Here is a 17,310-nt window from a genome sequence, read left to right as displayed (position 1 = left end):
TTTGGCAGCATGAGTAAAGGATGCTTTGTTGCGGAATAGGAAGCCAATTCTAGATTTGACTTTGGATTGGAGATGTTTGATGTGGGTCTGGAAGGAGAGTTTACAGTCTAACCAGACACCTAGGTATTTGTAGTTGTCCACATATTCTAAGTCAGAGCCGTCCAAAGTAGTGATGTTGGACAGGCGGGCAGGAGCAGGCAGCGATCGGTTGAAGAGCATGCATTTGGTTTTACTTGTATTTAAGAGCAGTTGGAGGCCACGGAAGGAGAGTTGTATGGCATTGAAGCTCGCCTGGAGGGTTGTTAACACAGTGTCAAAAGAAGGGCCAGAAGTATACAGAATAGTGTCGTCTGCGTAGAGGTGGATCAGAGAATCACCAGCAGCAAGAGCGACATCATTGATGTAAACAGAGAAGAGAGTCGGTCCAAGAATTGAACCCTGTGGCACCCCCATAGAGACTGCCAGAGGCCCGGACAACAGACCCTCCGATTTGACACACTGAACTCTATCAGAGAAGTAGTTGGTGAACCAGGCGAGGCAATCATTAGAGAAACCAAGGCTGTCGAGTCTGCCAATGAGGATGTGGTGATTGACAGAGTCAAAAGCCTTGGCCAGGTCAATGAATACGGCTGCACAGTATTGTTTCCTATCGATGGCGGTTACGATATCGTTTATGACCTTGAGCGTGGCTGAGGTGCACCCATGACCAGCTCTGAAACCAGATTGCATAGCGGAGAAGGTGTGGTGTGATTCGAAATGGTCGGTAATCTGTTTGTTGACTTGGCTTTCGAAGACCTTAGAAAGGCAGGGTAGGATAGATATAGGTCTGTAGCAGTTAGGGTCAAGGGTGTCCCCCCCTTTGAAGAGGGGGATAACCGCAGCTGCTTTCCAATCTTTGGGGATCTCAGACGACACGAAAGAGAGGTTGAAGAGGCTAGTAATAGGGGTGGCAACAATTTCAGCAGATAGTTTTAGAAAGAAAGGGTCCAGATTATCTAGCCCGGCTGATTTGTAAGGGTCCAGATTTTGCAGCTCATTAAGAACATCAGCTGACTGTATTTGGGAGAAAGAGAAATGGGGAAGGCTTGGGCGAGTAGCAGAGGGGAGGGCAGTGCTGTTGTCCGGGGTAGGGGTAGCCAGGTGGAAAGCATGGCCAGCCGTAGAAAAATGCTTATTGAAATTCTCAATTATAGTGGATTTGTCGGTGGTGACAGTGTTTCCTATCTTCAGAGCGGTTGGAAGCTGGGAGGAGGTGTTCTTATTCTCCATGGACTTTACGGTGTCCCAGAACTTTTTTGAATTTGTGTTGCAGGAAGCAAATTTCTGCTTGAAAAAGCTAGCTTTGGCTGTTCTAACTGCCTGTGTATATTGGTTTCTGGCTTCCCTGAAAAGTTGCATATCACGGGGGCTGTTCGATGCTAATGCAGAATGCCATAGGATGTTTTTCTGTTGGTTAAGGGCAGTCAGGTCAGGAGAGAACCAAGGGCTATATCTGTTCCTGGTTCTAAATTTCTTGAATGGGGCATGCTTATTCAAGATGGTGAGGAAGGCATTTTTAAAAAATGACCAGGCATCCTCTACTGACGGGATGAGACCAATATCCTTCCAGGATACCCCGGCCAGGTCGATTAGGAAGGCCTGCTCGCTGAAGTGTTTCAGGGAGCGTTTGACAGTGATGAGTGGAGGTCGTTTGACCGCTGACCCATTACGGATGCAGGCAATGAGGCAGTGATCGCTGAGATCTTGGTTGAAAACAGCAGAGGTGTATTTGGAGGGCAAGTTTGTTAGGATGATATCTATGAGGGTACCCGTGTTTACGGAATTGGGGTGGTACCTGGTAGGTTCATTGATAATTTGTGTGAGATTGAGGGCATCAAGCTTAGATTGTAGGGTGGCTGGGGTGTTGAGCATGTTCAAATTTAGGTCGCCTAGCAGCACGAGCTCTGAAGATAGATGGGGGGCAATCAGTTCACATATAGTGTCCAGAGCACAGCTGGGGGCAGAGGGTGGTCTATAGCAGGCGGCAACGGTGAGAGACTTGTTTTTAGAGAGGTGGATTTTTAAAAGTAGAAGTTCAAATTGTTTGGGAACAGACCTGGATAGTATAACAGAACTCTGCAGGCAGTCTTTGCAGTAGATTGCAACACCGCCCCCTTTGGCCGTTCTATCTTGTCTGAAAATATTGTAATTGGGGATAAAAATGTCTGAATTTTTGGTGGTCTTTCTAAGCCAGGATTCAGACACGGCTAAAACATCCGGGTTGGTAGAGTGTGCTAAAGCAGTGAACAAAACAAACTTAGGGAGGAGTGGTTTTACTATCAGAGAGATATGCAGTTTAGATGGCACTGAGAATGGTTTTACTATCAGAGAGATATGCAGTTTAGATGGCACTGAGAATGGTTTTACTATCAGAGAGATATGCAGTTTAGATGGCACTGAGAATGGTTTTACTATCAGAGAGATATGCAGTTTAGATGGCACTGAGAATGGTTTTACTATCAGAGAGATATGCAGTTTAGATGGCACTGAGAATGGTTTTACTATCAGAGAGATGTGCAGTTTAGATGGCACTGAGAATGGATTTACTATCAGAGAGATATGCAGTTTAGATGGCACTGAGAATGGTTTTACTATCAGAGAGATGTGCAGTTTAGATGGCACTGAGAATGGATTTACTATCAGAGAGATATGCAGTTTAGATAGCACTGAGAATGGTTTTACTATCAGAGAGATATGCAGTTTAGATGGCACTGAGAATGGTTTTACTATCAGAGAGATATGCAGTTTAGATGGCACTGAGAATGGTGGCACTATGACTACGTAGTGGAGAAATTCCTGGCATGAGCAACAGAAAAGCATACCATGTCTATGTGCAAGCACGCAACAAAAACACTGAGCAAAAGTTAAAAAAATACATGTTTAAAATATGACATAATTACAAGGTGGATAGACATGACTTTGTTTGAACTATTTATCGTGATTTCATTATGTACTAAAAACTCCACAACTCAACTCTACTATAAATGCATTATTGTCAGTTGAATGTTGTCAGTGTAAAATAAAAGGTCACAGTGCTGATGGTGTTGGGGTGGGTGGGATTTGGTCATACATGGTTAGTGACTACTTTATGTTTATAGTTGGCAAGTTCATAGTAATATAAATGGCATGAATGGTAATCATGGCTCAACACAGAGACAACTTTTTACAGATACATCTTGAACAACATCCTAGATTTTGAAAAAGTTCAGGGATATTATAGACAGAGGTCCAGCAGTCCTGTACAACACAGAGAGAAACACAGACACAAACCTGCTCTCTCCCAGCTCCGATTTGTTCTCGATGGCGATAAGCAGCAGCTTCAGCTTCACGTAGCACAGCCTGACACACACACACAGAGGATTGTAAGGGAATGCTATGTCTCCTTTAGGCTATATGTAACTACTACTTTAACATTACCAATACTATCAAATTAAAATGTATATTTTTTAATGTATTTAATATATTCATGTACTATTAATGTTGGTACCATCTAATGTTCAGTAGTTGTAGCAGTACAAGGGACAGAGCAGCAGCAGTAAAAGAGAACAGCAACATGTAGCAGAGAGAGTTACCGTACTGTACCGGGCGGAGGACCGTGCTGTCTCATACTTACTCGCAGACTGCTGGGAAGGAGAGCCCCACAAAGGCACTGGACAGATACTCTGTGTACATCTCATTAGCTACCCCTTCTAAATAGTACTTCTGCCATGTGTCCTCTTCAATCTGAGAAGCAACAAGTAGAAAATGCATATGTATAAATACATATATAAATACATATACAGATGAAAAATGTGCATAGTACCTTAAGCCCTTTATAAACCCTTCTTAAGGCCTTTATAAACCCTTATTAAAACTTCTTAGGGCTAGGGGGCAGTATCCTGAATTTCCGCCTGACTGACGTGCCCAAAGTAAACTGCCTGTTACTCAGGCCCAGGAGCCAGGATATGCATATAATTGGTAGCATTGGATAGAAAAAACAGTTTCTAAAACTGTTAAAATAATGTCTGAGACTATAACAGAATTGATATGGCAGGCGAAAGTCCGAAGAAAATCCGACCAGAATCTTTGTTTTTCAGCTCCCAGGCTCTTATTATGGAAAGTTATTGCATTAAAGTATGTTCGTCACCCAAATTGCAATTCCTATGGCTTCCACTAGATGTCAACAGTCTTTATTCAAGGTTTCAGGCTTCATTTTTGAAAAACGAACAAGTATTTGGAGTTTTTGTTAGGCGCGCACCTGGACCAAATCAGTCTTTCGGCGCCCTTACAAATGTTCCTATCCTATTGAACATAGTACGTTCCGTGTGAAATATTATAGTTTATTTATATTTTAGACTACCTGAGGATAATATAGAAACGTTGTTTGACTTGTTTGGACACAGTTTACCGGTAGCTTTTTGGACTCCTTTGTCTGCATGTTGAACGAGTGGATTACTGAAATCAATGGCGCCAACCAAAAATACTTTTTGGGATATAAAGAAGGATTCTATCGAACAAACCGACCATTCATGTTGTAGCTGGGACCCTTGGTATTGCAAACAGAGGAAGATCTTCAAAGGTAAGTGATTCATTTAATCACTATTTGTGATTTTGTGAAGCCTGTGCTGGTTGAAAAATAAGTCGATGTGGGGCGCTGTCCTCAGATAATCGCATGGTATGCTTTCGCCGTAAAGCCTTTTTGAAATCTGACAACACAGTTGGATTAACAAGAAGTGAAGCTTTTAAATGATATAAGACACTTGTATGTTCATGAATGTTTAATATTACGAATATTTATTTGAAATCGCGCCCTCCAATTTCACCGCTAGCGGGACACCTAGCCCAAAGATTAATTTTAAGGCCTTTACAAACCCTTCTTAAGGCCTTTATAAACCCTTCTTAAGGCCTTTATAAACCCTTCTTAAGGCCTTTATAAGCTCCTCTGGGTTTCCTCCCAGTCCCATCCTCATTAGAAGTCTCACAGCGATGGAGGAGACCCTTCGATGAACCGCAGACACACTCAGATCCTGACCCATTATAAAACATTACCCGTCTCTCTATCATAACTCCACCGCTCCTGACAGCTATAGAGTTTTTAATATGGGACTCAGAACACACTTCGTCGATAACTAACACACTTTGTCCATAACTAACACACTTCGTCCATAACTAACACACTGGGGTAAAATAAATTGGTCAGGCATCTTTAGGGGAACACTAACCGAGGGGGACCTTGTCATTTGATCCTGTGGAGATGGCATCTATTATTATGTGTGTATGTGGCACCCTATTCCCTATATAGAGCTATGGGCCATGGTCAAAAGTAATGCACTAAGTAGACAATAGGGTGCCATTTGGTACGCACCCTCTGTAATGACCTAGTAAGAGCTGTGCTGAAAAACGGCTGTCAGACATCTCTTCACCTCGTTAACAGGCCTCACAATAATATGTCCTCAAGTGCAACCCAACATGCACTATACGCCTTCTGTTTATAGCATTCTGTTTATAGCAGCCTTTCTTAAACTATGGGTAGCGACCCATAGTGTAGTACATTTATAAGGATTTCATTAATTACTGGAATTGATTTTGTCCAAGTGCAACTGCACTCTCTGTTCAGTGCTTAGCAGCTGCGTCTCTGCTCAGTTTGGCAGCAGCGCGAGTGGGTGGAAGATGCCCGTGTGCTTCAAGGTTAACCAGATCTTTTTTCTGCAGTTTTCTTGAAGATCACTACGCGACCCACACGCTGCACTGCTGAACAACCAGATGATGCTCTGTCAGCCACTGGCTTGTAATTCCCACTCGCCATCACTCACTGTTGGCATCGAATGGACTCAAGCTAGCCTCAAGTTCTGACTGAGTTCAATTGTCATGAAACGCAAATACAGCGATGAGTTTCTCTCGCTTGGTTTAATACAAACTTTGAGAAACAACGAGGAGATCCCACAATGTGTTTTGTGGAGGGAAGTGCTTTTAATGAGTCTCTCAAAACAAACAAATGAAAACGACTGACCAAACATCCACAACATGACGCTAAAACCAACGAGTTCTTTCAGAACAGGGCAGAATGCTTCAGGAAACAGTGCTTCCACAGTGAGTTAACTAGCAAGCCATTTTTGTCATTTTATAACAGATGATGATAAGCAGCAATAAGGGAGTAACTTGTACCATCTCTCATAGCATTTGGTGTGAATTTCTCTTTCAAACAATCCCCTTGTATACAGCCAATAGCTAACGTTAGCCAATGCAAGCTATCTAGCTACTGATAGTGCAACCCTAAGTAACAGTACAGATGAACATGAAAAAACCCGATTTGCTGTTAAAATACAAGCAATCATTATAATTCTGAACTGGAATCCAGTGATTGACGTAATATGCTTTTTGAAGCTGAGAAATTCAGTGAGAAAGCAGAAGATGTTCTGATCCAGTTTGGCACCACATACCTGTGGTTCTCAACTGTCAAAAACTGAGCCCAGAATTGACATGCTTGTTTAAAACTTCAACCAGTCACACACCTCTCATTAGGACTGTGTGTGTGTGTGTGTGTGTGTGTGTGTGTGTGTGTGTGTGTGTGTGTGTGTGTGTGTGTGTGTGTGTGTGTGTGTGTGTGTGTTTTCTGGACTACATCTGTGTGATGTGATCAATCAGTTTATTCCAGTTCAGAATAAAAATATTTATTTAATTTTAACAGCAACAGTTCCAACCAGGACAGATATATAAGAGTGTTTGTAATGGGGAAAAATAAACATGAATATATATATTTATATGGGTATTTCATTTAATTGTTATGTGTCTATATTGCATTTGTTAATGGGCATAAGGGCAATGAAATGTACCAATGTTTAAGTATAAACATGTTTTCATAAGCTTGGGTCCCAGGAAAACACAGAATTTCTAATTTGGGTTCCAGGCTGAAAAAGTTTAAGAATCCCTGGTTTATAGCATTCTGTTTATAGCATTCTGTTTATAGCATTCTGTTTATAGCATTCTGTTTATAGTATTCTGTTTATAGCATTCTGTTTATAGCATTCTGTTTATAGCATTCTGTTTATAGCATTCTGTTTATAGCATTCTGTTTATAGCATTCTGTTTATAGCATTCTGTTTATAGCATTCTGTTTATAGCATTCTGTTTATAGCATTATGTTTATAGCATTCTGTTTATAGCATTCTGTTTATAGCATTCTGTTTATAGCATTCTGTTTATAGCATTCTGTTTATAGCATTCTGTTTATAGTATTCTGTTTATAGCATTCTGTTTATAGCATTCTGTTTATAGCATTATGTTTATAGCATTCTGTTTATAGCATTCTGTTTATAGCATTCTGTTTATAGCATTCTGTTTATAGCATTCTGTTTATAGTATTCTGTTTATAGCATTCTGTTTATAGCATTCTGTCTCAATATTCATATGTTTATGGAGGTCTCTCTAGGACATGCTGACAGAATCAGAACAACTATTTTAATTAGGCCATTCAAAATGGATCCTAATATAATTTACTACAGTTTCATAATCATTTCATGTTCTTCGGTCATTCATTTTGACATTGACTTTCAGTTGCCAAAGATTTGTATAAACTATTCCATGTGTATTCATTCTGCTATAAAACGTATGGTGTGAATTTAACATTTTTGTTGAAAAACGACAGTGAAAGGAAGGGGCCTGCTGACTTGGTCCCAGTAAATCAGGTACAAGGTGCCTCACCAGACTTGGCCTAGCATTAGTTCTGACTGACTAGGGCTCTATCGCTTCACAACACCAAATAATGGTAGGAGTAATAATACTGTGTCTTAGTTTCTTCTTCTCATGAGCAGTGATTCCTCCCTTCTTTTTCGGATGTTCTAGACTTGTGTAGACAGGCTACATTATATCCACTGAGCTGCCATTGACGATGATGGATGAGTTTTCTGAAAGCTTTGCAGAAGTCACAGATGATGAGAGCCTGGCTCAACGTTTTAAATCCCTCTATAACGAGGTCAATGCCTTTTCATTCACAGCTTAGATAACCTACTATGGTTTGGCGTCAATGTTCCATCTATCCATCTATTTATATGTCTTACTCTATGTTTCAGGATGGGAATATGGCCAGCAGATGTCTCTTCTCCATCCAGACCTCGTCAGCCCACCCATTATAAACTCCTCCATCAGCTTTATGACATGAAGACCAGCTTTTTCAAAGTGGCGTGCCAAGAATCCTACAGATACATAGGATAAACCAGACTGACTGAAAGACACTTCTGACTAAAAAGACTCCCTCAGAGAGGTTTCACTCAGCAGACCGGAGCTCAGTACTCCTGTGGAATCACATATCTATCCCATAATAAGTAATGGGAAAATAAAAGTTTAATAGTCCTGCTGAAGGAATGTTACCTTGATAAATGCATCGAGAAGAGATTGTGTCAACGTTTCCTCAATGAAAGAACACATTGTGAAAAGGTTGTGGTAATGTTAGTTACCCTACTGACATTGTGTCAACGTTTCCTCAATGAAAGAACCCATTGTGAAAAGGTTGTGGTAATGTTAGTTACCCTACTGACATTGTGTCAACGTTTCCTCAATGAAAGAACACATTGTGAAAAGGTTGTGGTAATGTTAGTCACCCATGTTAGTCACCCTACTGACATCGTGTCAACGTTAACTCAATGAAAGAGAACAGTGTATTAAAAGGATGTGTTAAGGTTATCTCTGTGAAAGAGATCATTGTGTAAAGGTTGTGTTAATGTTGTGTCAATGTTACCTCGATGAAGGACCTCATGGAGAAGAGGTTGGCCAGCATGGTGGAGAGGCCCTGGGCCAGACAGCTCTGAGCTATGAAGCCAGCCTTCAGCTCTGCTAGACAGATCGCATCATCCCCCTCCTTCCAGTTCCAGCTAGGAATGTTGAGCAGGTGAGCCTACACACACACACATGTGTTTGAAGCATGGTTATTATTATGTGCATCATTGCAGTTAGAGTAGGAGTGACGTGCTGACCCACCTTGTTATGGTATTGTAACATCTGAGTGATAATTCGTATCTTGGGGGAATAGTTCTTGATAGAGATGACCCTACAAATTCAAAACATTTTTAACATATACTGTATACAAAGTCCTTTCTCCAGATTTTCATCATCATCATTATTACCTCATGATGTTGGAGGCGTCTTCAGCATCGGGATCTGGACAGTACTTATTAGCCAGAATCAGACAGGCGTCTGCTGACTCAATCTATACAGGGAACGATGACGGGTTAGATAGAGAATACACACCAGAAACCCTTTCACCTTCAAACATCACAACGTTTCAACCCCGTATTGATCTTCCTCAGGTCAAATATCACAACGTTTCAACCCCAGATTGACCTTCCTCAGGTCAAATATCACAACGTTTCAACCCCAGATTGACCTTCCTCAAGTCAAATATCACAGCGTTTCAACCCCAGATTGACCTTCCTCAGGTCAAATATCACAACGTTTCAACCCCAGATTGACTTTCCTCAGGTCAAATATCACAACGTTTCAACCCCAGATTGACCTTCCTCAGGTCAAAGCAAAGATCCAATTTGGATGGAAACGTTGTCACTCTTACACGGTGGTATGAGGAGTATTGGCCTTTTTTCTTGTTGTGTTTTTCATGCACAGCCTTTCACCCTGTAACTACTTAATAGTGGAATATGATGCACAACAGCAGTACATGCTAGTACAGTACCTTCACTCTGGCCAGATCGTGAGGGTTGAGAACAGATCCCTGGTAGAACTCTACCTGGGTAAAGTGCCGTTTGAACAAGGCTTCCAGCTCAAGATTAGGGGAAATACTACAGGAACACACGGGGGGGGGGGGGGGGACAAACAGAGAGAGAGGGGAGAGAGAGAGATGAAAGAGAGCGAGGGGAGGCAGAGTTAGGACACAAATACAAGTTGCGATTTGAAGTTTACTCATGAGAGAAAGAACAATTTCCTATGCTTTATGTTGACATTATTTTGTGTTTAATTATGCTGTGTAATGGTTCAAAGTGAGGTAGTGAAAACATTCACTTACTTATGGAGAAAAACAATTTCTACATTGACATCATCCCTGTCCTTGTGTAGGAAGTCTTTGAGGAAGTTGGAGACACTTTCGAGCGTAATATGACCACAAACCACAATGTGCCTGGAGAAGGGGGGGAGAAATCAATTTGAGCGAGGCAACATAAATCACAACCAACACTGGCACGCCTCGAAAAGATCAAACATCATTCAAAGCACTCACAACTCTAATTCCCAATAAAAACTATTTTGTGTCAGACAAATGTCTTTTGAAAACTAGCCATGACTTTTAGTGTTTTTTTCTTCTTCAGTAATTGCAATCCCCACAAAAGTGAACACAGTATTTATTTATTTTATTTTTTAGGGGGGGGTAAATCTGACATGGCATGTGAAATGAAAACCCTGAGCTTTTAACCACTTTAAAGTGACCTCAAATATAATCACACAGTACACTTTCTGCTTTTAATTGTCATCAGTCCTCAATAAGGAAACCGTCCCCTTGTGCCAAACCAACCCTCTGAGAGCAGAATACATGTTGACAAAGACATGTACATCAATACGCACACGTGTTTATACACGGCATCACTAAAAGCCTTCTGAAGTGATTTCTTGGTCTGGGGCTGACAGGACCTCTAAACAGGACTTGTTGACGTGTGGCTGGCAGGATACTGTGCTTCAGTGGACTTGAGTTCTTTGTTAGACAGAGAGCACTGCTGAATTCAGGAGGAGGATAGATTCGGACAGATAGGAGATTGCTGGGGTCGTGACCTTGTTAGTCCCATGGTTCCACTCTGGGCTACTGTGTCAGACGGTGATGATTCACTCCAGAGAGAAGATCTCAGATAGAGAGGGTTTCACAGTAACACTCAGAGAAGCTGCACTCATACTGGAGTAGATTTGAGTCAGTTGGGAAAGAGATGCTGCTCTTATTCTCTGTATCATATATATTATTTTATTTAACCTTTATTTAACTAGGCAAGTCAGTTAAGAGCAAATTCTTCTTTACAATGACAGCCTACATCGGCCAAACCCAGACGATGCTGGGCCAATTGTGCGCCGCCCTATGGGACTCAGTTGTGATACAGCCTGGATTCTAACCAGGGTGTCTGTAGTGACGCCTCTAGCACTGAGATACAGTACTTTAGACCGCTGTGCCACTCGGGAGCCTCTATCAAGCCTGTTCAGGTGACTCAAAATATGATTTTATTTCTGTTGTACAGCTCAAAGCAGAGATAATTGCAAGCTGCCCAGGGGTGGGTTTCCCAAAGCCTTCAGAGTGGAGTCGTTCCACCAATTTTGTGCCTTTTGAGATGTGTAACTTGGTGAATTAAAACTTTTGATTTCACCAAATTTTTACATTCTGTCATTAAGAGCACATGTTCAACTTAATAAAACATGTGTTATCCCATCTCAATAGGTAATAGAAAATGACTATAGTAAGTGCCTGTTAAGTGCCAAATAAAGTAACTGGGTTGACCGTAACAGGGTTGAAAATGTCATCTTAAATCAACCATAAATCCCTGTGTGACAAGGGGAATGGAAGCTTGTTGTGTGAAACAGGGAGGGGCAATTGAATGCAGGTTTCACAATATATATGTTTTAACACGTCTAGCCTGTCTATCTATGGGTAACAGGGTCGTTTTCCACCACAAAACACCAGAAAATGGCCAAACAGAGTAGAACCAGCTCAAGTGCTTTTACACTATGATTTGTTAATTACATGTTCAATATTTCTTAAAAAAAATATATATTTAAAAATGAATAGTTTCACTGTATTAAAACAAGAGTTCGGTTCACTTAACAGGGTTGACCTTGAGGGACAGCTACTTTTTCCTTAAAATGAAATCACATTAAATAAATTATAATATTCAGAAATGACTGTCATATCAACAAAATAACTATGGCTTTACAATGATGGTGAAAACTTTGATAAATGTTGGGGTGAAGCGGGCAAAAATCGTCCTGAAAGTGACAGAGGGTGCACACGGGGACATGTCAAAATGCAGAATTTTGGCACTTTAGCAAGTCTTTATTCATATTACAAATCTGATTTCTTGAATTCTCAACGTGGTCTATATTAAAGGGCACTTCACTGAATAGAAAAGGCTTTTAAAATTCTATATTGGTGCCCAATTTAAACTAAAAATATCAAAGGAACAAAAAGGCCCTCTTTTCGTGGAACGACCCAGCTAAAGTACTAGGTTGAAACACTACATAATTAAACTAATCCGGATGGTTAAAGACAGTTTTAACCATTCATCTTCACCAACGGTCTCATATGTACTTGTAGGCAAAACTAACTCAACGTCATCAAGCCAGCATTCGAAGGCAAACCGCAAATAAAGAGAAACCCAAACATACTCTCGTTGACTCCAGCCTCTAGTCATCCAGGGGATTACATTGGACACAGAGACGGGTGAGCTACCCTAATTGCCCTACAAAGACCTGTAAGACAATCTGTGTAATGGCTATGGCTCTATACGCTAGCTAAAGAGATGTGGAGCAGTTAGTAACCAAATACACAGACAGTCTGACTCACTGAAGAGCTGTAGTTTGGTCTGTTCACTTTACAAAACCTAACTCAATCTGTTCTAACCAGAGATTGGAACCATTCTTTTTTTTGTTCAGTTCCACAGTTCCAAACATTAAAATACAGTTCTGAACCGGTTTGAACACAAAAACAGTAACGGTTTATATTGTTCCTTTCTGTTCCTTTTTAAAACTCTAAAATCTTTTTATTTAATTTAATTTTTATTACTTCACCAATCGGTGCGGATAGAGCAGCTTGCTGGAGCGGGCAAGCTGTAGCTGTTTACATGCATTGGACCTGAGTTGCAACTGAAATTTTGTGGGTGGGGTGAGAGCGATAGAGGTTGGAATAGGACGCTTGGCTTGAAGAGTATTATCTGAATTACAGACCACATAATTCTACCTACAGATGAGAGGCTTCTATGAAGGAACTTTGAACTTCCGGGAGTTGGCTTAATGTTGGAACAGAGCTAGCTAGATAACAAGCTTGTGTGTGCAGATCGGCACCAGATTTGAAATAAAAACACATCTTACCTTTTTGTAGTTCATAAATCCAATGTGAAATGTGATTACTATAGTATCCTTAACTAGCATTGAAAAAGAAAACCCGTTCTTCTCTAATTAAAAATCTCTCTCCTTCGTTTCTGAATCCCGCTTCTAATGTCAGTAGACTACAGAAGCCAATGCTTCGAATCGGGAGGGCCAGGTAGCCTACACATGAACACACACTCACAAAGATTTTCAGCTGGCAGGCAGACACTGGAACACATTTTTGAGTGATATAGTGAGAGCTTTGCATGCCCCGGAACGTATAATAACATTCATTTTAAAATAATGGTTCTGTTCCGGAACAGTATAGATCACTTTTGTTCTTGGTTCTGATTCTGTTCCTCAATACATTTTGGTTCTGTTCCAACCAGTTCCAACTCCTGGTTCTACCACACTCTGATCCAAGCCCATGTTCTCATACTGGGAGAAGAGGAGACCATTAGATCATACATTAACTCCTGTTGTATATGGAGGACTCAACTGTAACAGAGTATGAGTGAATTCTCAGGAGTGTGAATATGAATGGTAAATAAGTCTGTATCAGTTGGTGATGAAGTCCAGTCCAGATGATTGTGACCAAGTGCCATTGAAGCACATTAAGGAGCAGACTGAGGTGGACAAAGGTCAGAGAGTAGACAATCTGGTGGAAATAACATGATGAAAACACACGGCATGGTAGCCATTGAGCATAATATAATGATCTTTACAGATCTGCCCATCATCCCTTTAAGCATTTAAAAGAGCAGTGATGATTGCATGGTGGGCCCTGGCCTGGCTATCCAGTGATGGAATGAGGCTGCAAGCTCTCTGGTGATATCAGATGATGAGCAGAGGTCTTAGTGAGGAGCCTGCAGAAGATGATGCGTTTCATTCAGAGAAACAAAAACATCAGTCATGTTTTCCTACTCCCAATGTCCAGAAGTCATCTTCAGAGGCTGAATAAATGGGATTTGTGCAGCAGTAGTGTCTGGCCTTTTTTTGCCTTTACATTAAGAGAGCACCCACACACATAGGCGTGGGCACACACACAGCTCATCTCAGACATTTCTTCTCCATGAATATATTAGTTATCAGTGGAGCTTGACAGATTTTTTTAAGCGGAACAATTGCTGGGAGTATAAATGATTCAGTTGACTTCATTAAAGGACGGACAGACCACTGATGATTACCCCTATTGGTGTGCCAGGGCTAGCATTCGAGACCACACCACAGTATCCAAACCAAGGAAGGTATTTGGCTACATATTTAAAGGAGTGGTAAGGATACATGATTCAACAATTTGATGTTTTTTTTTATTGTCATACACCAGATAGGTGAAGTGAAATGTGTTGTTTTACAGGGTCAGCAATAGAAGTAATTGCCCAACGAGCAAATTAGGGTTAAGTGTCTTGCTCAAGGACACAGACAGATTTTTCCCCTTGACAGCTCTGTTATTCAAACCAGCAACCTTTCGGTTACTGGCCCAACGCTCTAAACGCAAGGCTACCTGACGGAAAAAATATAACTTCCTTTAAGCGTATTCAACCCTGGACTCCTCAATGAAACATCACACTCAAAAAACTAAAGTTGGGGGTACAATCATGGTGGCACAAGAACATAAATGAGAAAATATTACACACAAATACCAAGCGCCACAATAAAAGGTGCACAGCATCACACCAAAATGCACAAGGGAAGTCTGAGAACGTCCATAACACACCATGCAGGATATCAACATAACAAACCATATCATCAGGAACACATGAAATACTTCACCACAGCAAAGACAGCTCAAACACCAGCAGAGGTCACACCATTGCTATCACTCTGATCCTTAGGCTGATACTGTAAGACGCAGAAGGAAAGGCAACAAAACACCATATGTTTGGAGTTTTCCACTCAACAGTGGCCTATTTTGTTCCAACTAAGGAACGTGGTGTAGCATAAAAAAACACAATTTTCCAACAGAAACAAGATATATTTTGATGCTATCTAACCTGAATACTGGAGCGCGTATATACTGCATACTGTAATGTTATTCATGAAGGTAACGACATTTTCAGTGTCACATTAATTGGGCTATTTATATATGTTAATACATGTGCATTACATTTCTAATGCACACTAGAGGGAGCCTGCTGTACATATTATATAATATGTGTGACAGGGATGAGAGTCTTCAGGTCTCCACATCGCAGGCTGCTAGCCCTCACAGGCCATCATAGAACACATTCAGAGTACTGGAGGGTTCAGCCAGGGTTGAGGCCAGTTTCCACACCAGCCCCTCTGTTTCAGTAGGGACTAACGGAAACCACAGAGCCGTTATGAAAATCATAGAGCCCTAATTAGAACCACAAGGCCGTGAGTGCAGCTTTAGCTTTTTCCTTCCTCAAAAAGTGTACTCTTCTCGAGAGGAAAACATTATGACAAATGTGTTTGTATATGTGTCATGATCTATAGTATACATATACAATATGAACACATGCATACAGTATTTAACATAATAACATACAGGTCCTGATGCCTCTGTGATTGGCTGGCTGAAGTGAGGGCCTGATTACTATCACATGTATGCATGATCATTAAAGCCAGAGAGAAGGAGAAGCGGAGGGGGAGAAAGAGAGAGAAAAATAGAGGAGAGAGGAAAAAGAGAGGGACAGAGAGAGAGTGGACAAGAAATGGTGGAAGGGGGAAAGAGGGAGTGTGTGTGAAGAGGGGAGTGAGGGAGAGGTGGAACGAGGGGGAGTCGGCAGTTTTGACAAACCCTTCTCTCATTACCCCGTCAGTGAATGGAGACGCAGGGCGCCAGACAAACATAACATATCATCAATCGTGTCTCACTGACGTGGAAACAGCTTCAAACAAAGACTGGTTTCTAATAGCTCTCTCTCTCTACTGTGGAATGTCAGTATGTATGGGTCACTGACAGCCCTGCGTGACCATGCAGAGAGGGAGGAAGGGGGTGGGTGAGAGAGAGAGAGAGAGAGAGAGATGAAGGGGGAGAACGAAGAGAAAGAGGGAGAAAAAGAAAGACAGAAGGGAAAATTGTAAGATAGAAAATATAATGAAGGTGAAATAGAGAAAGAGAGAGATAAAGAGAGAAAGAGTTGCAGGAAGTCTCTCTATCCTGCTGAGCTAAACTCTGAGGAGCAGTGAGGTTAGTCTGTGTCTAACTATGAGGCTAGTTAGTCCATGTGCTGTGATGAGCTGTTGAGCCAGTGAAGATTGAGCTACAGAACCAGGGATTCAGCCACGATACACACACTGTACACACACACACCACACTGTGTTCTGAACATCCACGTCCACGTCCACACACACAAAAACACCACAACCTCTGGACAGCACAACTACGGCCACACAAACCAAACGACAGGACACCAAAAAACCAAGCGGGCAAAGCAAGCCAAGAGCAATCGCGAGCCTCCAATGAGAGCGAGGCATCCAGCATTCAGGGTGTAGGAGCTGACTGAAGATCAGGGCCAGAGTCATGTCGAGCAGAGGTGATGCGGCTGGCGGTGACAAGACAGGAAGTTTAGCTTTTTGTACAGTTTGCCATGGGAACCATGAAACGTGAAAAAGCCAACGGAGGGGAGCTCAGGTCACAGAGATCATGCAGATAAACTATGCAAATAAATACAAATAAAAAGCATGTCTCATGCAGAGTAACTCAAGCAAAATGAAAGCAAGAAAAGAATATCCTGTAATGTCATTGAGATTGATGATGCTTCTAAAAGAATATCCTATAATGTCATTGAGATTGATGATGCTTCTAAAAGACCACCAATAATAATGCAGTTGAGGATTATATTTTTTTCTATTTTCTTGTGAAGCAGAAACGTGTACTTTTTTACAGCATATAGTAGGGGTTTCATGACTAGTTATTTTACAATGATGTATCATCATGATCCTGATTCGTCCTTATAGTGAGAGCACAATTGGAGGAATGTCATTGGACGGTTTCAGAATGAAGAAGTAGGACAACACATATTAATACCATATGTCTACAATGTAGTCATGAAAGCTCTAGTTTAAATGAATTAAGATGCAGCACATAGGATGTTTCAAAGTCAAAAATACAAAACAAAAGCACAAGGATGGACTTCAGGTGAGCACTGAGTGAGGGACAGACAGAGAGAGAGAGAGGCAGAGAGAGAGAGAGATTAGATAAGAGAGACAGGGAGAAAGAGATTAGATAAGAGAGACAGGGAGAGAGAGATTAGATAAGAGAGACAG

General features: G+C 41.3%; 1 protein-coding gene across 25 annotated transcripts in view; it reads right to left on the bottom strand.

The window, feature by feature from the left end:
* The window catches only part of LOC129836540 (calcium-activated potassium channel subunit alpha-1-like), a 361,164-nt gene that overhangs the window by 104,316 nt on the left and 239,538 nt on the right, over positions 1-17,310 (bottom strand). For all 25 annotated transcript variants that reach the window (XM_055902871.1, XM_055902883.1, XM_055902881.1 and 22 more), the window contains exons 10-16: positions 10,031-10,141; positions 9,701-9,806; positions 9,138-9,220; positions 8,992-9,061; positions 8,753-8,908; positions 3,653-3,762; positions 3,310-3,378 (exon numbers count right to left, since the gene is read on the bottom strand). In XM_055902871.1, the coding sequence (XP_055758846.1) occupies positions 3,310-3,378; positions 3,653-3,762; positions 8,753-8,908; positions 8,992-9,061; positions 9,138-9,220; positions 9,701-9,806; positions 10,031-10,141 (705 nt within the window). The remainder of the gene's footprint in view (positions 1-3,309; positions 3,379-3,652; positions 3,763-8,752; positions 8,909-8,991; positions 9,062-9,137; positions 9,221-9,700; positions 9,807-10,030; positions 10,142-17,310) is intronic.

The sequence above is a fragment of the Salvelinus fontinalis genome, chromosome 37 (assembly GCF_029448725.1).
Source record: "Salvelinus fontinalis isolate EN_2023a chromosome 37, ASM2944872v1, whole genome shotgun sequence".
In the NCBI taxonomy this organism is placed as follows: Eukaryota; Metazoa; Chordata; class Actinopteri; order Salmoniformes; family Salmonidae; genus Salvelinus; species Salvelinus fontinalis.
Note: the sequence above shows the minus strand (reverse complement) of the source record. Positions and strands in the feature narration are given on the sequence as shown.